The sequence below is a fragment of the Aythya fuligula genome, chromosome 15 (genome assembly GCF_009819795.1).
Source record: "Aythya fuligula isolate bAytFul2 chromosome 15, bAytFul2.pri, whole genome shotgun sequence".
Lineage (NCBI taxonomy): Eukaryota > Metazoa > Chordata > Aves > Anseriformes > Anatidae > Aythya > Aythya fuligula.
The window spans coordinates 9,784,677-9,812,230 of NC_045573.1; the positions used below are offsets into that span (position 1 = coordinate 9,784,677).

The 27,554-nt window shown below is 42.2% G+C and overlaps 3 protein-coding genes across 5 annotated transcripts in view; 1 reads left to right on the forward strand and 2 right to left on the reverse strand.

Moving 5' to 3' along the window:
* The window catches only part of BMERB1 (bMERB domain containing 1), a 50,989-nt gene extending 48,047 nt beyond the window's left edge, over positions 1-2,942 (reverse strand). Inside the window, exon 1 of the mRNA XM_032197602.1 lies at positions 2,724-2,942. Within this exon, the coding sequence (XP_032053493.1) occupies positions 2,724-2,847 (124 nt within the window). The 5' untranslated portion in view covers positions 2,848-2,942. The remainder of the gene's footprint in view (positions 1-2,723) is intronic.
* Positions 2,943-13,845: 10,903 nt separating this feature from the next.
* Positions 13,846-17,934, reverse strand: MPV17L (MPV17 mitochondrial inner membrane protein like). The gene is made up of 4 exons (XM_032197603.1): positions 17,652-17,934; positions 16,052-16,122; positions 14,764-14,793; positions 13,846-14,602 (listed from the first exon to the last, which is right to left on the reverse strand). The coding sequence occupies exons 1-4, from the start codon at positions 17,923-17,925 to the stop codon at positions 14,423-14,425; spliced, it is 555 nt and encodes a 184-aa protein (XP_032053494.1). The 5' UTR covers positions 17,926-17,934; the 3' UTR covers positions 13,846-14,422.
* Positions 17,935-17,966: 32 nt separating this feature from the next.
* The window catches only part of PDXDC1 (pyridoxal dependent decarboxylase domain containing 1), a 31,429-nt gene continuing 21,841 nt past the window's right edge, over positions 17,967-27,554 (forward strand). The window contains exons 1-4 of one of the 3 annotated variants that reach the window (XM_032197599.1): positions 17,967-18,110; positions 26,153-26,226; positions 26,585-26,650; positions 27,355-27,438. In XM_032197599.1, coding sequence (XP_032053490.1) covers positions 18,090-18,110; positions 26,153-26,226; positions 26,585-26,650; positions 27,355-27,438 — 245 coding nt within the window. In that variant the 5' untranslated portion in view covers positions 17,967-18,089. Of the gene's footprint in view, positions 18,111-18,763; positions 18,863-26,152; positions 26,227-26,584; positions 26,651-27,354; positions 27,439-27,554 lie in introns of those variants that run through there. The other 2 variants (XM_032197598.1, XM_032197600.1) reach the window with 2 other exon arrangements.

Sequence of the window (27,554 nt, forward strand, 5' to 3'; positions counted from 1 at the left end):
ACGAGTCCCTGCCGACGGCAAGACAGATGATTCTAAATGAAGCTGTGCACTTGATAATAAGGACTGACCAAAATGCTTGAGTGCTCTGCTTCACAGCAGACTCCCTGAGACTATATCGTAAAGATCACTTACTGAGAAGGCTCAGCCACGTTATCACAGTCATTCAATGTATGAGCCTGACTGTATTGAACATGTATGCACTAGAAAACATATGAGTTGCTCAGTACATGGTAAGCAGTATGTAAAGAAGGCGGCTCCAGTGTCTTGTTAAAGAACAAACTTCAAACCACCTACTTTGTATTTGTGCATGCAAACCCAATGGAGATCCCTCTTGGGATGTAAGGGCATCAGATCTTCATTTATGGTAGAATAGAAGCAGCACTGATAATCTGGCTGAAAGAGAGCACTGTACAATAGAAATGTGCCTGATACTATGCTTCACAGCTGTGAAGTAACTCGTCTATGTTAAAGCCAATAACCAGCAATGCTTTCTATGCCACAGTTAGAGATGTTAAAACAGAGCTCCCCTCTCCATTTAACAGGTGAAGTAGAAACTAACAACTACCAAAACTTGATGTAATCAAGATGTGCATTTCCTTGTGAGACAACAACACTTGCATGCAAAGGCACCAACCAGGAAACAGCATTGTATTGTGCAGACTGTTGTACAGGTACCTAACAAGTTCTGCCTCCACAGAGATTCTGGTTTAAGACAACACAAATCGTCAGAGTAAAGAGGGCAAACCTTTGTGCACTAATGGACTCCTGCTTTCATTAATAATACCACTTAGCATTTCATATTTAGACTGATATGCAAATACCAAAGGCTAACTGATGACATTACTGAAAATCGGATGATGTTTTTTCAGCTTCTTTCCAGACCTTCCGGAGATTACTGTCGTGGTGCCATGCAATTTAGGACCTATGCTGTAAGGAAGCAATAAAGCAAATAGTAAGATCTCTTTATTTTTAATCAATGAAGACGTTTGACCAGAAGTCAGTTTTAGCATTAAAATAGGAAAGAGACGTGAGATCATATAAAACAGCTACCATAAAAAGCATTTCTACAGTATTTGTTTGAATCCTACAGACAAACAAAGCAATTACTCCTGTAGCAAACTCTAAATATAATAATTTTCTACTTCTCAAAGAGCAGACAGCCTCTAGATTACTTCTTATTCTACATCTACATTGTTATACACGTACAGAAATATTCTCACTAAACCCAATCTAGTGTGTAGAAGGGCAGCTCAGCAGCAGAGCCAGGGTGCGGACACCTGGACACTTGGTTCCAGTCCTGCCAACAGCCCACTCTGGTACCAGGTCAAGCTGTGAGTTGGGTGGAAGCTCAATGCTGAGCACACATTTTTGAGCAGATCAGTCCTCCCCCTCAGCGTCCACACTCCCCTCTGCCAAACAGATGATGCAAAGCTTGCAAGATGTAACCTTCCTGTCACTTCCAGGTACCAGTTATTATTATTACAGGCACTGCACTGCACTCAGTTTGTGAGCTGACTCTGCAACAAAACCAGACTTATTTATGAGAATAAGACAAGCACAAGTCTGTATCATGTCAGAGGACCTCCAAAACTGTTGCACGCAGCTGAGTCAACCAGCTCAGGCAACAGCAATTTCAGTCTTCGATTCCATTTTAGCAAGTGGGGAGTTATTCAGTGCTGAATGTATGCCAGGCACTGCAACAAAACCAACACTGCAACTGAAGCACTGGAGTGGGAAAGTTACACCTCTGTCATCAGCATATGGCAGACAGCAACATATTCTTGAAAAACCAAACCCAAAGGTAAAATATGATTCCAGAACAGAGCCTGACAAACACAGCAGTAGCTGAGAAGCCTGAACATAGCAGAAGTGCTGGCAAAAATTTGCTACCGGGATGCTGCAAAGCTCCAGGATGTTAAAAGGCATCCAGGTGAGTCTTCATGATGCACATCAGATAGCTCGTGAAACAAGAGTATCGGCAAGCCCGGTATCAGCAAAGATTACGATATCCCAGCACGTGCACAGAAAGCTTTTCTTCCCGTGACCTAACCAAACACTTGCTGTAACTTAGAAAATATTTTTCATTATAGTAGCACAGAGCTTTTTGTGATCGTTAGTAAGATTTCTTGCCTCAGTGGTTACCTTGCCAATGAGAGGGGTTTACTGGGTTGTACAGAAGATAGTCCTGCCAACAGAATAACCCCCGTGCCTCAGGGAAGACAAGGTCCTGAGGATAACTCAGATTGGCAACTGTTTATCTTTTAACTTAATCTTTCCACCAGCACTTTGGACAGGTTATGTCACTTGTTGTTTGCTGGAAAATTACGATTTCAGCAAAGCTGCTCCACCAAAGAGCATGAGTGGAGCTCCTAAATACATCGCGCCGCATCGCTGTACCCTCCGTAGCGCTGTACCCTCTGCCGGAGATAACGAGGGCGAATAGCGCGGTTGCCATCCGCGCCTTTCAGAGCTGGTGTATTACAGGCTACCCATTTATGAAAAGCCAGGTATGAAACCCCACCTAGCAAGCAGCGAGGGAGACCTAACGTGCGGCCACCCTTCCCTTTCACCAGGGGACACCGGAGCCCCCGCTGCCACAGCACCGCGGCCCCGGCCGGGGGCAGCCCCCCACACCCCGCCGCCTGCCCCTGCTCTCGGAGCCCGGGGGTACGCTCGGAGCCGGGCAGGACCCCCCGCAGCGCCCCCGGGCAGGCCCCACTCACTTCTCCCCAGCGCCTCCGCCTTCCACTCCGTCTCCTCCAGCGCCCCGTAGCGCCTCACGGCTCTCTCGGCTTCCGTGCCGGCCGAGATGGCCCTCCGCAGCTCCACGGCCCTCCGCAGCTCCATGGTCCCCGCCGCTCTCCCGAGCCCCGCCACCCCCCGGAGCCCCCCGCAGGCGCAGGGCCGGGCGGCGATGCGATGCTGCCGAGCCCTCCGATCCTTCCAACCCCTCCCCGGGGGCCGGCGGGGGCAGGCAGCGGCGCCGTGCACATGCTCAGTGCGGGGCTGGGCCGGGGGAGGCGGGCGGGCAAAGGTAGAGGCACCCCCTGCATCCTCCCCGCCTGCATCCTCCCCGCCTGCATCCTCCTCCCCTGCTCCCACAGCCCCTGCATCCTCCCCCTCTGCATCCTCACCCCCTGCTCCCACCCCACGCCTTGCCCCACGGACCTGCCCCCAGAGGCATGTCCCTCATCCCACCCTCACCCAAGCAAAAGCCCCAGGACAGCAGCCCAGCAAGCGGTGAGGTTTTGTGTTTCTCCTAAACACGGAGCTTTGCTGCTTATGCAGTGTCCTGCATAGAAGAGAAGGAAAGGACTGTGCAGGAAGCACTAATGCAGTGATAATTATTGTTGTTGTTGTTGTTGTTATTTGTTTTATTGGAGGGGAGATCTTATGGATCAAATCCCTCAACAGCATTTTGCAGTTACAGAGTACTTTTCCTGGTGAAATCCCATTGCATTTTATCATGTGTGGTATCGTTATGTCTTATGCAGAGATGATGAAGCAGGAGTTGAGACAGGTTGCCCAGTGCCCCTCAGTAAATCAGGGTTTGTAGCACTCCGTGCCTGGTTTATGAGTGGTGGTGTACTGGTAATGCTGAATACATACTGGGTGCATGAAAGTTCGTCTGTCACATACCTTTGCCTACAAACTTTGCCTTGCCCTTCAACCCTCAGTGCTACAAAAGCACTACTGCTATACTCAGTGACGTACTTACTAGTTGGACCGATGCATGTTGTTGCTATACTCATGAACAGTTGTGTTTAGGGGTCATGCTTTACATGTTAGAGGAGAGAGAACCTCCGCATCAGTTTTAAAACTGTAACAATGAAATTGTATTTAATTTTGTTCTCCTGAGAGCTGTTAACAAATTGCTACCAAATTAAAATGAGCTAGACAATATTTTGGAAGATGTGCAGGGCACAGTGATTTCTCCTTGTCAGCTGTGCTCCGCAGGGATTTGCCACGGTTTGTGCACCAGACCTGCTTGGAGAGCTCTTGTTGACTGTGCAGTGCTCCATCCGCGATGGTTTTGGCCTTTGGAGATGAAGCCCAAACAAAGCTGTGAGTCAAGCAGGAAAGCTGGTGGCAGCACTCTGCACAGCTGATTTTGGGTGACAGTGCAGCTGCCTGCTGGGGTGGGCTGGACTGACTCAGTAGTAGAAGTGAGGAACACAAGTGTGGGAGGAAGACAAGAGCCCATCTGGGATCTGGATGAGACTTGGACTAAGGGAAACAGGCTGATTAGGGAGAAAGGGCCAATTTTTTTGGTGGATCTGAGAACTGTTTAGCTTAAATTCATCCCTTCAAGGTTTTAGATTATTGTAATCTAAGTGCTTTGTTTAAGAGATGGAGGAATTATCCTAGAAATAAGCAAGTATTTAAAGCTCTGAATTTGATAGCATGGGAGAAAAACACCCACTAATTAGTAGATGGGATGCACCAAGTTTAATTACGTAAAACAAAGAATGTATGAGGTGATTTATTGTAACTAGAAAGTTTTCACCTGCCCCCTTTGAAAAAGTCACAAAATCCAGTAAGAGCATAGTCTTTTAGGCTGTTAGACTTCAGAGCAGGCATGTGGAAGCTCACATGGGTCCATTTGACCCAAAATGTTTGCAAGTCTGGGGCCTAAATGCACTGCAGTTATTTTGCTGATGCTCTAAAGTCAGCATTTTTGCTGTTGCAACTTTAGAGCATTTTCACTGCTGCATTCACAAGTGGAATTAAATTTCTCCCCTACTGATGGGGACGATCCCCTACTGATGATGCCTTTCAGTTCACTCAGCAGTACATATGCATTCCTCCACTTGGAAAGGTTGGTTTTCTTCTGCTGAAAGACTGCTAAGAAAGAAAACATAAAAACTGAGATCTCTTCTCGCTACTCAGTAGATAATGCGTGGCAGAAAAACAGAGGCGCACTTTGCTCTTGCTGTCATTTCCTCTGATTGCTTTCATTCCCTTCCCATTTCTCATCTGAGTCCTGCCATCAGGAGCTGTAGCTGGTCAGCAGCAGCTGGCAAAGCCACGCTCCTATCTAGTGCTCTTTTGGCCTCCCCTGTACATCACTGACGCCCCACAGAGACACAATGCTATATAAAACAGGCACACTTTACTCAGGCAAAATTCTTAACAGCGGTACGACTTCTAAATCATATGGGGGAAAATGCTTTCTTTGCTTTCCAGGAGCCTTTCAAGCACCTAAGATTGCTCAGCCTGAAGTTCTCAGAGCTCTCCTGCCTTTATGGGCACACCTTGTAAACCAAGTGGGTTCTGAAGAGCTGCTTTGAGAGTCTGAGGCTACAGCAAAGGCAGAAGTCAGGGGTGTTGTTCTTTGTCAGATTGGACAGTCATTCTAACACAGAAATAACAGAAGTGTTACATTTCTGCCTAGGGTTTTCATTTATTTATCATTATAATAAAAAGCTGCAGCTCAGCTGATGAAACAAAATTAAGTGGATTATGCATATTTATTCCATTTTTGTAGGCATAAATACCCAGATCCATAATTACCATGACAGAACAGGCACTGTGCCCATGTGATTTGATTACTTGCATAGTGCAGGTTGTGGGACTCCTATGAATCTGTCCTATAACTTTTTTTTTTAAACACCAAGACTTGTTTAAGAACATCTCTGTGTTGGAGGAGTTATCAAAATTCTTTGATATCTGATGTCATGGTTAATCCTGTTTCCCTGTGAAAATACCTCCTCTTCAATCTTCATCCCTCAGCTCTTAGGATTCTCTGTAGTTCCACATCTTTAGCATTTCCCCAGTTATTCCTGGTACCCTGCACAGCCCTGACCCCACATCCCACAGACTGTTCCAGCAACGTGTAGGAGCCCTGGGGGGCTGTAAGCCTGCACACATTCACACTGCCATGCTACAGCCTCTCTGCCACCTCCAGATCTTGCTTGCCAGGCATATGCATAGCACAAAAATGTCCTGGCACAGGTGAAAGGCTGTGAGCATTACAGGAAAATGCTTACCTGTTGGAAAACCTGATAATCAAACAGATTTAGGAAGGCACTCACTTACCTTCCCTGATGCTTCCTCCCTTGTGTGATCCTATGCAGCAGACAGGCTGTGGGATGAAGACAAAGAGGGCCACAACTGCACTAAAGAACCTATACAAGCCCATAACACAATAGGGTTGTTGTAGGGCACTATCCCTATAAAAGTAAGAATGAATATTATCTGCTTGAAATTCAGCCAAATCAGGGCTCTTTCAAGGACCCAGTTGTGTCCTATGGCATGCAACTGTGGCTATGTCATGAGATGTAGTGTGTTGGAGTGCGCTGTCCTGGGAGCTGTAGCGGTAAATCTGTCCTTTACATAACACCTTTTCCCAAGTCATTACAGCCAGTCTACACAGACAGCTTTACAGAGTGGGGAAAAAGGGTTTGTTTGTGAGCGTCCCCAGCCTGTGTCACAGCACAGTGTGGGCTCATCTGAGTCAGTGGGACCCTGTTGTATCACAGACTCGTTATCACAGGGCAACAATCAGGTCTGTGTCATTCTTAGTCTATGTCTTAGACATTTGTATTACCAGTCTCCTTAAGAGATCTGTATTAGGCCAAAGTAGACCTCATTTGCTTTTCAAAGAGTTATAATTAATACCATCCGAATTAAAAAGAGAGAGGAATGGGATAGCTAAAAATCACAGCAGTGTCCTTGATACAGAAAATACATTCTTAGTGTAGTTTCCACCTTTGATTTCATGGGAGCATGAAGGACTTCTTGGAAGCCCTGGCCATGCCATTCTGTACTTGAAAGAGGATCTGCTGCAGTACAGCTTTGGCTGAATGAGGGCCTGGCCTCAAAATCCAGTGCAAGTTCTTATTATGTCATTCCCTTTTTTCTGAATCCTAGCTCGTGTTTAGTTAGCACCGTTTGTATGCTTATTTATTTATTTGGAATTACAGCCTTTCCATACATGAACCATTCCTTTAAAAATAATTTTTAGGCTAAAGTAACTTCATAAATAATTCACCATAGCTGCAGCTAAGTAACCAGGATTCTGATCTTTTTCCATAGCTATCCTACATCTCTGTCAGGATAGAAAGGTGCATCTCTAGCCTAAAAGTGCTGTGTATTGCAGACAAGCAAAGCATTCTAATGAGCTTGTTAGAAGGCAACCAAGGTGTTTTGAATTAATTTTGTGAGTCTGGGGCAAGGTGGTGATCCAAATATTTGTTTGTAAGTATTTCTACCTAAACACTATTAAATGTCATCCATTTTAATTAATGTATCCCTGTGAAATATTGTATGAATGTAATACTCTTTTTTGTGTGTCTCTAACTGTTTTATCAAACATGCACACCGAAAAAATGGACTATATATTTAATGTCTTACTGTCTCTCCATAGCTGAATTTCTAGCAGAGCTATGGAAGCAAAGGACAAGCAATTAATGGCAAATTTTAGTGAACAGTGTGGCACTAATTCTGGGTTAGATGTGACAGGCTTCCCAATGTCTGGGTCAAACTAAATGAAAGTACTTTGTGTCCTAGACACTGTTTTTCTAGGAAAAAAAATGCTATCTTTTTAAATCTCTGTATGCTGATGCTTATGATTTGACTTGTGTGCAGTAGATGTTGGCTGGTGGCACTGGAGCTACAGCATCTGACTGCCTATCTTTTATGCAGATTTGGAGATCTATCCTCTAAAGCTGGGTCTGACCAAGCAAGTATTTAGGTTACTTTAGGTAGGAGTGGTACGTACTCATTTTTCTATCTGAAAACAGGCTAACGCTTAAAAAGCAGTCTATAAACTCATAGCACATGTTAAATGTCTGCAAAGTCCTCTCAGTTCTCTCGTTATGCTGCCAGGATCCACAGTGATGTGCAGAAGAGTGGGAGCTTTACCCTCAGGCTGTTAGTGCTCATGATCAGTACTTGGTATCATGGGCTTGAGGCTGCACTGAATATTGAGACAGACCTTGCAGGATTGAGCTCCCAAAACACAGTCCAGGTTGGTTACCTCCTGTTAAATATTTGGCTCGTTTAAGGTATATTTCAGGTGAGGCTGTGGTAAGTTTTTAGGTCTGTTTAACAATTGTATCTGTACATGTGCAGAGTCTATTTGCAACAGTTCCTGGGAGGTGAATAATGGAGACTATTAAAGCTGCCACAGAGCTTTCCACTTCTGTAGATTTATCTCGGCTATTTTTGGTATACAAGGTGAGAAAACACAGCACAAATTCAGGAGATGCACTGGCAGATGAGACAGGGCAAATATTTCTTGCAGAAAAAATGGACACGATCTGCACAGACCAATGGCTGTAGTTGCGACCATAACACAGACTTCAGGAACTTACTTCTCTAAACTCTTTTCCTTCACGCTTTATTTTTGTCTTAGTGGATTCTTTCTACATTCACTCTCCTTTTAAGGTACAAATTTTACAGCAAAAGCTGTTACAGCATCTGTCAGATGTTACTAATACCATGGGTGGTGAAGTCTTCCATGTAACAGTCTTATTTTTGGTGTTTGGAATCAGTCCATATGACTGGACTGACTGTTGTGCAGGTGAGTCATTACTGTGCAGGTGGCTTTTGTATCTGTGATGAGTGGCCATAGCTACATAGAAAAACAGATGTTTGACCAGCAAATTTAGATGGTGAGATAAATTGGTGTGGGACATTTTAGGAGACTTGCAAACACTGTGGAATTCAGTAATACTGAAGTGGATTTGTGGGCAGGACCATTTTAAAGTAGTAACTATACTGTGTAAAATTTGCAAACGCTGCACATGCTCCCCCAAACAGGGTTCTTGTAGGTTCTGAGCCTCTCATTTCTCTTAGTCCAAAGTTTAAAGGTGACTTTCTGTAAGCCTCTTGTTTTACCCACACAAATCTGGGTCTTACACACACAGCTCAGAACTGCTTGCAAGCTGCAGTGCACACACAGACTGTGTCAGTGCCTTGCTGATTCATGTTCCCATGAAGTGTATATGCTGCACTACACTTGTGTCATAACAGGCATGTCCATTTCTTCTGTGGAGCATTTTGCTACCACCTTCACTGGAACTGGAAGCTCAGCCCTGAATTCTGAAAGGGTTTCCTTGTGGCTTGAACTTCTCTCCAAACGTGGCCTTCAGTGATGGAGGGCCTGTATTGCATTGATATTTCAACTTCTGCTCAAAAACAGTAAGCAAAACACCACATAGGTAATTGCCATATCCTATCGTGCAGTTACTAGGAGCACATAATAATTCAGTACTGTATGATGGCCACTCTGAGCTAAGCATAGAACTAATGTAAAATCCTTCAATGTCATTGGTGTATCATGGGAAATCAGGTACAGCTAACAATCTTGTTATATTTTGGATGTAAAATATGTGATGCATGAGATGGAAGTAGCTGAACACCCTTAGTGATTAAATAAAGGTGGTATTGACCTCAGAGAGGTATGAGCAATGGTAAGGTAAGGATACCACAGGCAGCAGGTTTACAGAGTTGGATGTCTCAAGGTCAGCAGAGAGCAAGAGGAAGTAAAAGACTAGAGATGGACAACTTCAGTTCCTAGCTTTATTTTCTTTTCTAAATCTTGCTGCAATGAGAGGAAGGCTGCTTTCCTGACAAATGAAAGCAGTAATAGTGTGGGGGTTTATTCCTGTGTATACACACCCTAAGCGTATATCTTACTTATAGTAAGATACGTATATACTGATTCCAGGCAAGAATCTTGTACCTTATTTTACCCAGCTGCCAAATTATACCCTATAAAAGGAGACACAACTCAGAACAAAGCTGACACTTCCTCCACAGATAAAGGATCCCATGTGGCACAGAACTCGGTGTGCATGCTTTGTGAGTCCATATGGGCCAGGCACTGAATTTATCACAGCCATCTGAGTGCTTATGCATTTCATTTCTGTTGTAACTGGATGAAGTAGAGTAACAGAGCTGGGAACTGCATATCCTCTCTCTATATATCGCTGGTGACTGAACTACCTACTAGGTTATATATTCATAATCCCTCTTGTTTTTTCTTTGATTTAATCTGTTGTAGTCTAAAATGGAGAAGAGTGACTGCATCAAGATCCTGTATTTAAGGTCTTCTTCTCCTGGCAGAGGGAAGCATTTGCATGGGTGTACCACATCACATTGGATTACAAAGAATATGAATGTAAACAGACTCCAACTTGCTGTCCTTTTCCCCTTGTTGCTTTACAGCACCACTTCCCAACTGTCTTTCCCTGAACTCGCAGGGGAAATGATGCATTTTACCATTCTCTTTGGATGTCTGTTTTTCTATCTGGATATATGGTGCAAGCATTTTGGGTACTGCCACATTACATTAATAAACTAAATTAACTAATAAATTAATAATAAAAAAAAGGAAGGTGGGGTTTGTTAGGTCAAATGCTGTTGAAGAGCGTATGCAATGACCATACAGATATGCAATCTGCATTCTTTGTTCTTGTTTATACTGGATTACAGTAACTTTGATCATAGTGGAATGGCAATTGAATGTGAGTTCACAATGCAACTTTGAAATTAAGGGAGAGCACAGTCTTTGGGTGCTTGAGATTTTATAGATGGAAATTCTGTTCTGAATTTGTTCAAAAGTGGCAGATGACTTGAAGCATATAACTAACCTTTAAGTGAGGTGAATAATCCTTGCTTTCCTTTCACCCTGCTTGTGTTAACGTCTAAGACATCAAATTGAGCTTTTCACTGCATGTGGTCCGTGAAGATCCCACAGAACTTTGCACAAGACCTGGCTTTTGTACACACACTAGTTAAAGACAGACAGAGCCAAAGAACAACATTCAAAGTTTATTAAACCTTTTCAAAAACACTGACATTTTTCAGTCAACTTGAAATTCATTATTTTAGACAGATTCAAGTATTTCTTGCACATCTCACTGGACTGGCACTAGTAGTAGCAGAAAGCACTAGCGGCACAACAGATGGCAAAAGCTGTATAGATCTCAGAGCCTGTGCTATACAGAGAAGTTACCTATCAGATACAGTACCAAACTACAGGCTGTTTCACCTTCACTACAGTATAAAACTGGTTATTTTATGCTGTGTTACTGGATGGTTGTTTCTGGTGTGAAGAAGACAGGAGCCTTCTGGTGAATTTCACATACCAGTAAGCACAGGAGGTTCATTTGCATGAAAGATTTGCAACAGAAAAATACATTTTCAAATTTTAATTTTGTCAAATTCAGATTTTAAGTCTCCACAGCTATCCAGAATAACATGAAGCTAGAACTGCACCTGATCTAAATTTGTATTCTCAACACATTTGCTCTTAGAGAGAATCCATGAAATGGAAATGTCATCTGAATGCATGGCTAGTAGCTGTTGGCAGCATGTTCCCTCTTTCCTGAGCACCTATGTGACGTCTAATTCTATTCCTATCTTTCTGGTTACTGAAATCTGCATGTTCAGCTGGCATTAAGAGCAGTATAATCCCTTGAAATAGTCATAAAACCTAACTCTCTTATGACAGTTTTTGAAAGGGTGGTGGAACAAAAAGAGGACAATTCTCACACAGCTCATTTTATTATTTTTTTTTTTAAAGAAATAACTTGTGTTTGATTCTCCTAGTAATTCAGTAATGTATGTGTCAAATGGAGTTGCACTAGATGACCTGGTCTGGACCTCCAGAAGTCCCTTCTAACTTCAACCATTCTGTGAAATTAATCTTCTAAGTCAAAATTTTATCAAGAAATAATAGTCTTTAATAACTAATAGGGTTGGTCCTCCAACAGACTGAATTGACAGAGGTGGGAAATCTTTAGGAGGTGCATCAATTTATGCACACTGAGAAATTGACCCTCCCCCCCCCGACACACACACGCTTCATTTTATTGTATTATGTGGGTCTGGAACGTGTATTAGTACAATCAGTGCTGGTATTTACAAAAATATAAAAACATATGTGAAATGAGATTTGGGTTACTTAACCATCAAGTAGTTTATCAAGAAAAAGAGAGAAAGTGAAAGAGAAATATGCACAATCTTAAGTTTACTAAAATATAAGAGCTGCAGGCTCTCATTACATGAAAGAACCATGCTTCACGTAATAAAAATACAGAAGAAAACCCTGAAGCCCACAGTCAGATAAATTTGAAGACAAAGCAGGATTTAGCTCAAATTCCCAAGAAAAAGCTGGCATCACAAAAGCCTAGAGCAATAAAGCACAGCTTATGTAAGCTTTGAAGCTATTTAAAATAAAAGATGGATGTTCCCATTCATTAAATGCTCTTGCTGAAGAAAAGCATCAGCATTACAAAGATCATGAGACGAGTTTCAAGTTCTTGGTTCACCTAGGGATTAAGCTTTACTAACTATACACATGCAGAAATAATTCTCTGCACCACAGAGTTGCAGCTGACTATGGCATACTGCTACAGCATGCAGCAGAACACCACCATACCCCTACTTCATGCTCCTTGTAATGTCATTATTTTCCAGTTCCATTCTCCAAATGAATTCTATTAATCCTTAACACTTAAGGCACAAGCAAAAATAAAAAGTATCTGTAAAAATAAAGTCAAATACTCAATTATCATATATCATCTGAAAATTTTAAGTCTCATTGACAGAACAGACTAAAATACTGTTCTGATCCTAAAAATATATTAACAGCAAAACACTACTAGAATTGCTTCTTTATTTTGAGGACTTTAAATATATACACACAATAACAATTTAACAGCTATAGCAGCCTGAAATGTCTATTCTTTCAAACTTCCTTTTTTAAGTAGACAGATAAAATGCAGTTAGTTCCTCTGTGGATTTCTATTCCTACTGGGATGTCCTACTTCAGGACTGCCCAATATACGCTGCGGGATCCGTGCAACAACACCCACTGAATTATTCCCATAGAGACATGTAAGACAGACATTAAGAAGAGGAATTCATCCCACCACATATGAACACATACAATGAAATTATCTACATAAGAGCAAGTCACCTTGGACTGTTAGTGATGGTAAGAAACAGTGCACAATTCATCCTACCCTAAGACAGATATCCCAAACTACCTGTTTTCCCCCAATGACTATAAGTTGAGCTTAAAGTATTTAGCCAAGTTGCAGATGTCCATGCTACAGATGTCTAAAGTCGATTAAAATTAATTATTTACGGCAGGTGCAGGTGCCCTCTTCCAGGTCTGCCTGTGCCAGGTGATGATGGAATTGCACTGACTTCTCTGTTGAGAAGGAAGCTACCTCCTTCACCTGTCTGCCACCAAAACGGACTGTATAAAGAGCCCCCCCCCCCACCTCCTCCAATATACTGTAGTTCTGTAAAGGCCACACAGGTACTTTGCACCACTCTTGACTAACGGGTCCTGCTAAACTTGGTTTTACCTGGAATAGATTGGGCAGTGCTTGTGTGATCCCTTTCCCTGTCTGACCTAAGTAGCACTGGGCTCCTGCAGTGACAAACCATTGTAACCAACACATTAAGTAGTACAGCTGCTGGCCAAAGGAGTGTACATTTATAGCCTAAGCAGGCATTGGTTTACTGTTTAGATAAGACTGAGGAACTTAGATGTTCCTCAGAGTGGTTATTATCATCACAACAAAGAGGGCTAAGTCTTGTCCTTACAATCATCATAAAGATAGGTTAAATCAGATACTGTTTCAAGCTTAAATTTTAAGGCGTAAAATGTTGTTCTAATAAACTAAGAGCTCCCTTATTATCCCTACCTACATCCAGACCTGGTCCTCAGTTGACAAAATAAGTCTATAATTGATTTTCACCATTTCCTAGCTTCCTATGTATAGTTACTATATGACAGTGTCTCCTATGAACAGAATCATAGAATATCCTGAGTTGAAGGGACCCACAAGGATCATTGAGTCCAACTTCTGAGTCTGCACCAGGTCACCAAAAAATCAGACCATGTGGCTGAGAGCATTGTCCAAACACAATTGTTCTCCCGGTTAAGAGAAAAGGAACACAAATATATTTCTACAAATAGAGTCTTTTTTTTTTTTCCCTCTAAATAAAATAGAGTTGGTGCCACTGTTAAGATAAGAAATTATTAAATTTTGTTCTGCAAAAGCAATCTTGCACTGATAACAATTGTCAAATACAACAATTGAGGATTTAATGTTCTATTCCCCTTTTTCTAGAGACTACAAGTTGCTTGAAAATTAAATTACAGTTAATATTTCTCCCCAGCGAGACAGTCTGACATGATGTGCAAATGCTTATGCTGCCCTGTAAGTCAGTTGTTCCCAGAAGAGATGGGCTGGCAGCATGAAAATAATTAAGTGCCAATATACAATAGGCCTATTTTATAAAAAAATAAACAGGCAAAAAGACACACAGTTCCTACTAACCAAAAAATGTTGAGATAATTATTCTAAACACAGCAATGAGGCTGCAGTGCGGTTTACTGACTTTCATAAGCTCACTTTAACAATTTAGCATCGTTTCAGAACTGAAGTTCTTATTTCTCTGATGGTTCTTCATCTGCATTGACCTTCCCTCTTTGGAGCCACATAAATGCTGACTTTACTGTGCCATCTCCACTCTCTTGGGAAAAACAAATGAAGGCAGCCCAGACAAAGCCACAAAGCCCAGTGTAAGCTGTGCGCAGGTAAACGGGAACAAAAACAAAGTTTGACAGCTGTGTTGGAAGGAGAGAGAGCTCAGTTAGTGCTCCAGTCAGTGTTAGGTCTTGTACTTAAACACCCCAAAACTCCACTGACTTCTCATTAGGTTAGATATCCTCTAAATGCATAGCATAAGGTTTTACAGAAAGGCTCACTGAGTTACCCCGAAACTCACCTGCACAAAAGGCCAGTACATCAGTCCTGTCTGAAATGAAAATGAATCATGTTAATCTTGTAGACTTCAACCACAAAGATTCAGTTTTTCCTACCACATTTAGCAAAGACTAAAATATATTTTATTAAAGTTAATAGAAGATGGTCAAATATAAATTAAGCTGGTTAACTTTGAGGTTGCAATATTAAACTACTAATCATCTTTATGAGCTGCCATGCAAGGAATTTCTCCAAGAGATTATTCTGACTCATTTTAAATACAAAACTCTAATTACAGTGAAGTCTTCAAAGTCACCTGACACCAAATACATAAGCACATTTACCAGATGGGTGAACAAATGTTTAAATATGTGAACATTTGTTTCAGCCATGAATGAAAAATACCACTGAACACTATTTATTTCACACGTTCAATGCTCCCTCTAGTTACTCATACACGTAAGACTTTCTTGCAAAAATCAACGGAGAATTTACTCATAGAACATCAGGTCAATAGAAACCTTATGTTTTGATAGCATAGAGTGGGCACTGTTTTTAGAGTCATCTTCTCCAGCAGTAAAAATAATCCTTTTCTATCCTACCTACATCCTACCAGTGTAAAGAGAAATGCACGTTGTACATCACAGTTTCTCCTTCTATTATACTTTTATTTTAATCTATCTTTCTTCCCGTGCCTGAGAAATCTTTAAAATTCTTAAGTTGCTCAGCTCTGAAATAGCACACATTTTTTTCCTCTGTATAGAGAAATGCTAACCAAAACCAGCTATTTATATCCAAGCCTTCTTAGAACAAGGGATTGCATTTCTGAAAGTGAGAAGACTGTCAGTGAAAAGTACAGGCTCAAAATGATTCCTAAAAAAGATGTCTCTATAACTAATGTTTTTAACAGGTGTTCACGTACGTGTTGTCAACAGTATTGCTAACTAGACACTGGAGCATGCGTACTTCTTAAGAGGAAAAGTAGTACAATCTTAGCGTATAACATTCGGTGTTGTACCGAATTCGGTGTTGTAGGGCTCTCACTCAAACAGAGCTGGGTGCAAGTGTTTTATATATATATATAAATATTGTGCAATTTTGGAATGGGAATATTTCATCCATCTGGCAGTCCTGCCTTCCCCAAATTGCCTGGACTTCAGATGACTGCTGGTACTTAAAAGTTTCCTACACATAATCAAATAATGAAGTAAGATGGAGGCTGTTAGAGGAAGACATAATATTTAAAGTATTTTATGCAATAATGTTATTTTTGTTGTGTAGCTGGGTGATGAGTTAATCGCTTGTCTTACCTTATAGGTATTCCAAAATTTATTTTTACAGTCTGAAAAGATGTCCTCTTTCCTCTGAAGGATGCTCATACCTGGTGGTAAAATATTTAAGACAATTAGAAAAAAATAATAAAACGTTCACTTTTTTTCAATAATATCCCAAACTGTTCTCAAAATACATTTTGAAAGAAAAGCTGATAAATATTACAAAGAAAAAATACCATTCCTACAACCTAAAATTGCTACATCGTATATCCTCATCTATTGACTTGGCTCTCCAGGTTATGTGGCTCTCAGTTATGTGGTCTCTGCCCACGTAACTCTGCAGTGGCAGTAGAAGCAGATACAACACAAGCACATCTTACACCCAGGAGACAGAATGAGGCACCGTGCATACTGTTGAATTGCCAGAAGTGGCCCAGGTCCTCAACAGAGTTTAGGTGCCCCAGCCCACTGAAGTCAGTGGAAAAGGGCACCTTTTTTTTTTTTTTTTTTTTTTTTTAATTTATTTTGGCCGTAATCAGCCTGCTATTTTTATCTTCATAAATATCTACCTTATATCCAAATCCTAGAATAGACAAGTAGAACAATTTCAAAACCTACTTGTTGAACTCTCCACAGGCAGCATTTCAAAATTGTAAATAAATTCTAGTTGGTCCAAGCTCCTCTCAATTCTAGGCAAACACAACCTCGCAGCAGGCTCCCAACATTAAACCCAAGAGAAGAGAAAAGCAGCATGATTTGAAATTATGGATTCAACCATACAAACTGGAGATAAAATGCAAAATAGTCAAAATAATGAACCCTTTAAACTACTCCCTGTGATGGGAACCTTCACATGTCAAACCAGGGGTCTTTCTAAAAGCTGTAGCAGCCCTTCAGAGATCACCCACCGTGACTGGAAGATGTAACCTACATTAAGTGAAGGTGGTGGGTGTTGAAGGAAAGGTTGGACGTGGTGCTTAGGGACATGGTGTAGCAGGTGACATTGGCAGTAGGGTGATGGACCAAATAAAGGTCTTTTCCAACCCTGATGATTCTATGAACTTCTATGTCAACATGCTTGTAGCAAATTGATCTAAAATCTAAAGCTACACGTTTGCACATAGCAGAGACCCGAAGTCACTTAGCCCACCGCAGGTATCTTTCTAGATACTTGCATGCCACGAGGTTGTCAGTATCTCTCAGCTGACACGTTACAGGCTCCTGCTGCCACCTAATTTAGGTATTTTTACCCTCCCTTCCTTCTTCGGTCCTTCACATCCTCCTGGTCCTTGGGCAAGCCTCTGCTCGCATTCTGACATGAGCAGAAAGTAAAAATGTCACGTTTGACTTCTTCCTTGGCTTCCTTTCTCTCCAGTCATAAACTGAGCGAATTCCTGGCAGGGTCATAAAGCGCAGACCTCCCGCTACCATGCAGACAGTCTCTTCAGAGTCTAAAGTTTCTTCTTATTTCTTGGCTGTCAAGGTTATCCCTTACCACTGACGGCAGCGCGCTGTGCTTCTACACACCCGTGAGGCAGAGCCGGGCACAGCCCGCTGAGCCGCCCCGCTTCCCTCACAGCCGCGCTCGGCTGCCTTTCGGCAACGGGACGGCCGGGGGCGCAGCAGAGCCACTCACCCGTGTAGAAGGCACCAACGGCGACCGGGGCGGCGAGCAGCTGGTCGCACAGCACCTTGCCTAGCACGGCGGCCGGCCGGCGGCCGGGCAGCGCCCTCTCCAGCGCCCGCAGCCACACGTAGTTGAGGTTGCCGTGGAAGGTGAGGGCCAGCAGCGCCACCCGCCGCGTCTGCGCCCAGTCCGGGGGCTGCCCGCGGCCCCGCCGCTGCGCCGCGTCCCCGGCCGCCGTGAGCCCGGCGTAGAGCAGCACGCTGCCCGCCCACCCCGCCGCCATCGCGGCCGGGCCGCCCTCACAGCCCCCGCCCTCCGCAGCGCGGGGAGCCGCCGCCGTGCCCTCAGTGAGCGCTGCCGGCTCCGCCCGCCGCCGCCTCGTCAGCGCTGCCAGCGTGGAGCCGCCCGGGCCTGGCGGAAGCGGCGAGCCGCGGGGCGGCCCCGGCCATGGACGCCTCTCTGGAGAAGGTGTGCGGGGGGACGGGAGGGCCCTGAGGGGCGAGGGGGCCGCCGGGGGGAGGGGGCCGCCGACCGGGGCCGAACGCGCACGGCCCCGGGGCTCCCGGGCCGCCCCGCCGGGCCTGAGGCACGGGGTCGGCGCCTGGCTGAGGTGTGAGCACGGCTCCTCCTGCACAGCCCGGCTCCTGACCGTTCCTGGGGCCTCCCTGACGGTTCCTGGGGGCTCCCTGGCGGTTTCGTTTCCTGGGCAGCAGCAGGGCACTGGGGAAATAGCGCTGTTTGCTCTTTTCTGTTCAGTGCCCTGTACAAAGCAAACAGCAATTGTGTAATGATGTCAGTCACTAAGAAACTTGATTTTGCCGTTGTCACTGAGGGTCAGAATCTGGAGGAGTTTTCTGGGACCTGTCACGCTTCTGGCTCTCATTGCACCTGCGGTGTTTCGGGAGACCTGTCCTGAAAGCGAGGAGGGGCCGGCTGCTCGGATGTGGTTTATCACCCTTGTTCGTATATGGCTTATCACCATTACTTGTATATGGCTTATCTCCGTTGTTGTATGCCTTTCAGAACAGTATGCATTTGCAGCAGCGTATGCTCTGTGTGCTGAAGAGATGTTACTGCTTCCTTCCACTTTGCATCATTTCCTGTACTCAGCATGTTCGGTTTTTTGTAGTCTTTGGAATCAGCTAGACAAGTGTGAATGGGATATGCTGCAGTAAAATGAATGAGAAGGAAATTCAGAAGGACTCTTTCTGACGTGGTTAGTAAGTAGACAGCAAAACAATTAGCTGTATTAGAATCCAAATGAAGAATGCAATGTTCAGGAGTATTTTGTTGGCTTTAAATGCTTCAGGTCTTTACTAGCACTATCAGAAGTCATGGTGACTGCTCATTGTTCTGAAAAGTAAAACGTAACTGACTACTAGTTTGGAATATGGTCTTTACTGTGCTTGAGTCCAGCAGACTTTAAAGAAGGCACGCTAATACAGGGAAACTTACTGCTCAATATTGTTGACAGACTGCTTATAAACTGTGTGCAACTAGGTCATCACAAGCAAGGAAAACACCCTGCAAGAATTAATGCTTAAATTTTGTGATGGAGTAGAAGTCTGTGTTTTGGTTATTTGAATTCTTGATGTCAGTAGTAGTCTGTCAGGGCGAGGGCCCTGTGAAAACTTGTGTGTCTCATTTTCAGTGTACACAAATAGATATGTGTAAAGAGTTATCATTTGTTTTACTTTCTCTCTCTTTTTTTTAAATCATGGCTCTTTTCGCCTTGGATGATAAAAAGCTGTAGCACCCTGTGTCATGTCATAACCCAATTACCGTCTTCCATGCACTTAGCAGTTAGTGCCCTCTTGAAGTAGCCAAGGTTGCTGTGAATCAGTAAAATCTGCACTTTATTTGGTCTTGTGTGTGATATAAAAGAACTGTTCTTCATGAATCAAATTGAAATTCATCCAAGCTGGAATATTTTTATCATCTGAGAATGTGCATCCACTTACCTTGTGCTTATTAAGCATTATCATAATGCATCTGAATGTCTTATTTGTACCATGTCTCCTTTTTATGTATTTATACATACAGCTTATTGGGATATAAGTGATAAGTGCTTGTATAAAAGTTCGTCAAAACTTTTTATTTTTCATAATGAAGAAGGCCTTTTATTGGAATCACCTCACTGTGGGGTGACAGTGAATGACTACACTCATTAGTTGCATGCAAATGAAATGATTGAAGTGTGTGAGAAACTTATTGAGAGTTGAAAACATTGCATGATAGGCTTGTGAGGAGAACTTGTAGAATCTGATACGTGGTTTTGCACACCAACAATCTCATGGCTTAGTTTTGCAAGTGATCTTTGTCTTATCAGATACGGCTTTCTGTTTTTTAATTTATGAACATTGTGTGTCTTCAGTGGTATAATTAGAATGCTTTTTTTTTTTTCTCCAGAAAATTTGGTGTGAATTTTAGGTTTAATTTCTTCTGGAAGCCTATGTTCAACTCGAGAAGTTTGGGCAGCAGATCTATGATTTTTTTTTTTTTTTGCTTTCTTTATATTGTGGTATGTGACCACTCTTGAAGGATTTTAACATTTTAAGTTTCAAGTCAGGTGATTGTCACTGGTAAAATAGGGCAGATTCTTTCTTTGCATCTCCATGCTGTCTCCGCAGCACTGTTTCCCCTAAACATTGAATAAACTGGGCATTTCTCTCAGCCTGTGACTTTTTTTCCTTTGTTCCTGCATTAATTACCACAACATCCTGGTAACTTCAAGGAGTGCTTGTGACAGCAGATGTGTGTGCCAGTCCTGCTGCATGACAAGGAAGTGATAAAGTTTAAAAGAGCAAATGCCTGTAAGCAGAAGCCTTGTGGTAATATTAGCCTTTTGCATTCAAGACTAACAGTCAGGAAAGTGCTGCTTTTTTATTTGTCATCTAAGGCATTTCTTAGCCTGCAGAATAAACACAGTATTATTTTGGCTTGAAGAATACTGATCATTGTTTGAGATTAATTTACTGTTGAGAACAGTTTTTTTTTCTTGGCTGGTAAAACTTTTTTTTTTTTCTAGGCAAATGTAATAACATAGGGGGGAAATAAGGCATACTTTTGGTGAAGTGCTGTGCTGTGCCTGTGAGTCTCTTTGCACGCAGAATAGTTTATGCAGACTGTTTGAACTCATCCCTTTCTGGCATTAGGAGTACAGCCAGCAGAAGTGCAAAGTAAAGATTGTAAAACATTGATATGAAGCAGCATTCTCACTTTTGAATTTGTAATTGGTGTTCGGTCTTATCAAAACCGGAGATGACCCCTTATCTTTCCCCTGTTGCCAGGTGACCCCGAGGTGTGACATGCTGCCTGCATTTTACAGTTCAAAGTGCTTAAAGAATAATAGATTAGTTACAAAATGCAAAAGTAAACACAAATTGTGCCTCTTAAAACATTAACCTTATTGAATTTAATTAGTGCATCTCGAAGGCAACAACAGCTAAGAATGAGATAAGTGAGTGAGTGTCAGGGTTCTGGATGAACCGGAGGGGGCAGGAGGTGTTGGGATGCAGAATGAAGGACTAAGTGGTGGCTGGTGCCTCCTTGGAGCTTGAAAGGACGTGGCATGTTGTGGAAGCTACCTGGGTAAAGGATCAGCTAACTGTGGTCAGTCATCCAGTGATCCCAGGGAAGGGCTGAGGGCAGAAACTGAGGCTATTATGAGCAGTTTCAGTTTCTGCATCTGCAAGTAACGAATGTCCCGGTTTTTAGAGTTGTTTCCTTGTTTGCATTTTTCCCTAAGTGCCTTTTCAGCAAAGGAAAAGCATACTGAAAAGAAAATCTATAGTGGATGTTGATAGTGAGCCTGGATCCACTTGCTAATATTAGAGGTGGGAGCTACTGCAGGTACGGGGAGGCTGACAAGCATCAGAGCCAACAGAGCTGGCTTGTGCTGCAGGAGACTTAGTCCCCTGCTTCACTGGTTTGCTGCTGGACACAATCTAAAAGGAAGCAACCACACCACTCCCCTGTCCTTCAGTTCTGCAGGAAGTGTAGGCCTGAGCAACCTCATGAATCATCTCAGGCTTAAACAGGGAAAAAAAAGGTAAAAATAATTAAAGCATGTTTAATGCAAGTGAGCTCACAAGATAGAGAAGAATTTAGAAGCATGAACGTTCCATTGTGCTGGATGGAGGACAGAAGTGCCCGCAGCTTTCCCACAAGTTCTCCTAGTACTTGGCAGAAAGAACTGCAGAGCTGAAAACAAATTTATTGGGATAGTGTGCATAAAGGATGCAAACCCTGCAGGAGGTCAAACAAATTGGTTTGGAGGAACTCGAGGATGAAGCCTGTTGGTGAAAGTGAGCTCAGGTGGAGTGTCAGTGCACCCTGCTTTAACGTTGTATTTGCTTTGTTTGTCCTGTGAAGGTTTTACTTCTCATTTACTTCTTCTTCAAGATGGGTTGTAAATATACTCATATGGAGACTGTAGGCACTCAATGACCAGACAAGCAGCTTGTTTTGAAGGCAAATTTCTAACAGTTGTAATCAAGAAGCAAGGAAGAAGAAATCCACCTTTGCTGGCCTACCCACTCATAAACAAGCAAGCAAAGAAGAGTCCCTGAAACTTAGTCTTTTTATCAGGCCAGTAAATAGCTAGAAGTCCTACATAAACTAAAGCACTGAAATGAAATGTGAGATTTTAAGCACAGTGCATTGAAGATTGACAAGCAGTGCAATGAAAGACATTCAGGCTTCTGAAAATACATTCGCATGAAAGTGAATTACGCAGCAAACATTTCAAAATGCTTTTGAGAGTTGAAACAGTCTGCAGTTTTGCTGTGTGAAGGTTCTCAGGTAGGAAGACAAAAGGCTCTTTCACGTGACCACGGAGGAAGGCTCTGAATGAGTTTGATGGCCTGGCAGTGATGACCATGCAAACCAAGTGTAGAATTTCAGGTTGCATAGATGGGTACTTAAATTCAGATTAACACCTTCCAAGTTCTGTCTCCCATGTTTGTTTTTGTGGGTTGCTTTTATAGGATCTTGAAATTATGGTTCCACAGTTTGCTGGGAAGGGCCGGGCAGTTTGTGCAGCAGGGCCACCTCAGGTTGCACCAGGCCAGTAATGTTTCTGGCATGCAGGTTTCTCTTACCTTCATGAGAAGGATGGGCCTTTGATGCACTTCCCTTACACGTATGTAAGTTCATCTTATGCTGTTCTCTAAGTGTTATGGCTACTGGTTCTACAGTTGTGTTTGTAGATCTTACTATGTTGGAAAAGTCTTTTTCTGGTGCAGGCAGGATGCCTTTTACATCTGTGCAGCTGTTTAGCACCCCCATCACCTCCCCCAAATGGATGTGGACCTGTGGTCAAAATGTAGTATTCCGCTTGTCTGCTAGTCTTAGTTCAAGAGCAGGAAAAAACCCTCTGTTATTGCTGCTTGGGGTCTATCCACACATGACCTTGTTTACAGACTGAACTGAACAACGTACCACATGATCATGGCATGTCATTAAAGTGTGTCCAGAATTTCCCTAACTGAGTGGCTTGCTGTTGCAACTTCACCACACCTGTTTTTCTTGCTGTTTAAATTCTGCAGATAGTCTGCTGCTTCCCACCTCCATGACGTGAGCAGAGTAGGGAGCATGTATAAAATTCAGTGCGCAGCAACAAAAGGATTCTTTTGCATCCTGTAGTTCAAAGGAGAAAATGAGTTGCTGTGCATCCACCTAGCAGTTGGAAAAATGCAGAAGGGGTTCATCTTCCATTTAAATCCATATCAGAGCTGGAGGACTTGCTGGATGTCATAGCATTTTATGTTGCTTGGCGTAACTTCTCGTGAGTTTGTCTCATGACAGAAAACTGTATTTTATGTCTTTGTTCTGCTAGCTTATTGACACAAGGGTTTTATACATGGGTAATTGCCACTGAGACTCAGTGAGTCACAAGGTAAGCATATGCAGGCTTTAACATCTGCTGTCATTCCAGCAGGTGAATTAATTGTGTTAGTAACAACCAAAAGCAACACAGAGGCTTTTTTGTAATGGTTCTACATCTTGTGTCAGCATCTCCAACAGATCTGTTAGAATATTTGCATCTAACTCTAAGCAAAGTTCAAGCAAATAACTGCCTTAGCATTGCTTGTGTTTTATGGCAACTTGTAGCAAAGTATATGAGATTGACTGGTCATGTCAGGAAATTATGTCTATTACTCCCTTAAAAATCAGTTGTGCTCCAGGGAGTCTCTAAGCCCTTTTTCTCTGGACGCTTTGAAAATGTATGGAAATACTGCCAATGGTTGTATTTAGGATTTTTGCCTAGCTGTGTATGTTGTGTTCTGAGTACCAAATGCTTGCAGCATACATGTAGGTATTTTTTATCTCTGCGGTGAGGTCACAAATTTTGCAAGCTTGTACTGCTGTAACACGGCATGTGAAGAAGTCCTGGGCCTCACCACCACTGGATGTTATAGAAGCCAGAAGTGTAAAAAGCAAACAAACAAACATCTGTTGTTAGCTGCTGGGGGTTACTGTGGGAAAACATTATGGGATGCACTGTTCTTTATTCTGCCCCAAAGCATTAGTTGCTGGCCACTCCTAAAAGGACAGAGTGCGGAGAGCTGTCAGCCTTGGTTTGAGCCAGTGAGACCGTGCCTGGCTACTGATTCTTCCAGCCACCTACCACTTGCTATGATATGAGTTAAATCTCTAAATATTTTGGTAAAAATAGCCTTTGAACATATGGTAACTCTCATTTTTTTTCCTCCTTGATCAATCCTCCGGATGAAAGTAGTGTAAAATCCTCATGCAAATTAATCCCACTTCCTTCTGCGGTTAAATTTGCTTGTGTCTGCCTCTGCGTGAGCAAACATACTGGCCTGTGTCACACCACGGATGCAGCACAATTACATGCTTTTCCATCACTGGTAATGGAAAGCATGTGCAGGCCTTGAGGACTACTGGTGCTCAAACACTGTGCAGACAAGGAATTATGGCCCTGCCCTATGGGTAGGGTAAGCTTAAATATTAAACTTGGTTAAGATATTTTTTAAAAGCAACAACCACCAATTCCACACACATACAAAGAAAAAGAAAGAAAAAAGCCACAAAAACACTGAAGTAGCAGTTGAAGTGGTTTACTACTGGAGGCTTTGGAATAAGGATGAGTCTCTTGAAAAATGGTTGTTACTGAATTTGCAGACGCTATGCTTACAGTGCGTTTGGGAGCAGGGGAAGGGAGAAGAGAGACCGATGAAAGGGTCACCTGAGTATCTTAGAGTATTTTGCTGTCAGATCTGACGAGTCGTATCAGTGGTTTTACCTTCTACCTTCATAATGGGCTACATTTAATACTCAAATATTGTTTAATATCAACCACTCTAGGTAAACCAAGCCCTGAGATGATACCTTTCACATCCTCTGGAAGCTTCTAGGTCCTCCAATCAGATATCCAAACAGATAAATATTCCTGGTCAGATCTCTTGTGTCAGTGTAGCCAGGCATCTTGGGTTCAACTTCTTAAAGAGACTTCTTCAAAGTCAAAGTAGGTCTTTAGAAAATAATACTTGCTTGTCTTTGAACTTGTTACCTAGTTTGTTGCAGGAAGCACGGCTGAAAGCATGACAGACACCAGTAGAGTCAGATTATGCTCCATTTTATTGCCCGAATAGCCTAACTTTTATAGTGAACTTAAGAGGGGCGGACAGTGTTTCACACAAGATTATTGGTCAAAAGCACTCAGACAAACAACTACAAGAAAACAACCCCACCTGCAAGAAAACCAACCCCCTTGTGATTAGCAGTCACATAGACCTTGTCCTTGAAGCCAGCTACTGGTAACAATATTTTTCTGAATTCCTCAATTGGGTGATGTGGGAATACTGTTACGGGAACTTCTCATAGTTGCCCTGGTAGCTTGGTTTGCTCAGCTACAGCAAGCCATGGGATTTTTGCTGTTTCAAAAAATCCCTCAACACTGGTTCATGGGAAATAGGTTCAACTTTTTTTTTTTTTTTTAAAGTTCTTCCACCCCGACAGTCTCTTTAACAGGGATCTGTTGCTACCTGGTCTCAGGAGTGAATTTATTTTTAACCTGTTTTGTGCAGCTAGAGGATGCAACTCAGTGACCTAAAACCTGCCTTGGTCACACTAGTCAGTTTTCAGCTTTCCAAACAGCTTCTTTTTCTAGAAGGTAACTTTCTTGTAAGAAATAATAGTGTTGGGTTTATCCACTGATCGTGGTCTGTTTGTTTTGTTTTTCATGGCTTTTTCCTGTTACTGTTATGGCAGAGGGGCTAGAGGATTTTTTTTAATGAGAATCTTGGATCTATCAATAATAAAATCCACATCATAACTGTGTTCTATTTTGGGTTAGTTATTTTAGGTTAATAATATGTTTTCATTTTTGTCTATTTCGGATTCAGGTTATACAGCATAATATTTTAAATTGAGTACACGTGCATGTCTGATGCATGAATTTGTACTAAGTGTCTTGTGGGGACAGTAGTAAGATAAATGATGTTCTGGTCTTTCATAGAAGTTATCTTTTATTTTCCTGACAGATGGTTGACCCTACTCTAGCCGAAATGGGAAAGAATCTGAATGAAGCAATGAAGATGCTAGAAGACAATCAAAGGTATATACAAAGAATAACAACCATAAAACAATACCTATTTGTGCTCAGGGTATGATTATTAATGCCATTGTCATTAAGTGGGATAGAACACATTTTCCTGGTAGCTGAAGGTCATACTGTCCTTCTGAAGCTTATACCTAAACGAACTGCTGTTTCTCAAGTAATAGGATTTTTAAAATATCTACACACGTTTTTATGCATGTTCTCTAATATATTCAGAGCAAGTCCATTTTTTTCAGAGTTGTTAGATCTTTTCCTATTGCTGTGCAAGTAGCTTTTAATATTTTTGTAAGACAGCTACATTGATGCTGTAAAACACAAACTAAATACATAATTTGTTCTTGTGTCTTTAACATAGAAAAGCAGAGGAGGAAAATGAAAAGAAGTATGCACGGAAGGATATTCCTGGACCACTGCAAGGCAGGTGGGCAACAACAGTTTTTGGATAATGCTCTACACTGTTTAGAATATGTAAAATACAGGTAACACTTCTGTGTTAAGGCAAACAGGAGCATTTACCAGGTCTGGCATTGTAACAACTTCTGTGACTTTTTCCATATTCATGCAGGGAAAAAGAGATTACTTGTCCTTATTGACTGAAATTTTGAACTATTGGAAACAATTGGTGCATTGGTACATATTGTTGTCATTAAGACTTACAATAAATATAGATACACCTGTGCTATAGAATTGAAATTCATTAAAACACCAAGACAATAAATTAATAACTGACACTGGCAAGGCAGAAAACCTTAAAAAAAAAATAAATGAAAATAAGAACTTAAAAATCCAGTTTTATCTAAAAGTTTTATGGAGCTTTTGTGCATATGGCAGATAAAATCATTGCATCTGAAAACTAAGACTTAAAATTTGTTGTAACTTCTGCTCTGGAAGAGGAAATCTTTTCTTCAGAAAACATGGCAAAATCTATTTAAGTCTTCTATGTACATAAATTATCCTTGTTTTGGAGTGGAGACACTGAATTAGCTTTTTCTAAGAATAAAAAGCATTTCCAAATGTCATTATGTCCTAAATGGCCTCTTGGCTAGGCAGTGGTGCTTAATTTGTTGTTTGTTTGTTTTTTTTGATGTGTTTTTTTTTTGTTGTTTCCTCTCACTGGTAACACAGTGGCCAGGACATGGTGAGCATACTTCAGTTAGTTCAGAACCTAATGCATGGTGAGGAGGAAGAGGAGTCTTCACAGGCCTACCGGTAAAGTCAATATGAATTGTTGCATGTGAAAGATACCTGATTTATTCTACCCTGTGATATTAAAGAGCTTACACTTCAAAAATGCTTAAATGTAAAAAGATATTATGCAACTATGT

Coding starts and splice junctions, on each gene's coding strand:
- MPV17L (XM_032197603.1), bottom strand. CDS start 17,925: ATGGCGGCGGGGTGGGCGGGCAGCGTGCTGCTCTACGCCGGGCTCACG. Junction 16,123..17,651: donor CGTTGGTGCCTTCTACACGG/GTGAGTGGCTCT, acceptor TTTTACCACCAG/GTATGAGCATCCTTCAGAGG. Junction 14,603..14,763: donor TGTACTGGCCTTTTGTGCAG/GTGAGTTTCGGG, acceptor CTTCCAACACAG/CTGTCAAACTTTGTTTTTGT.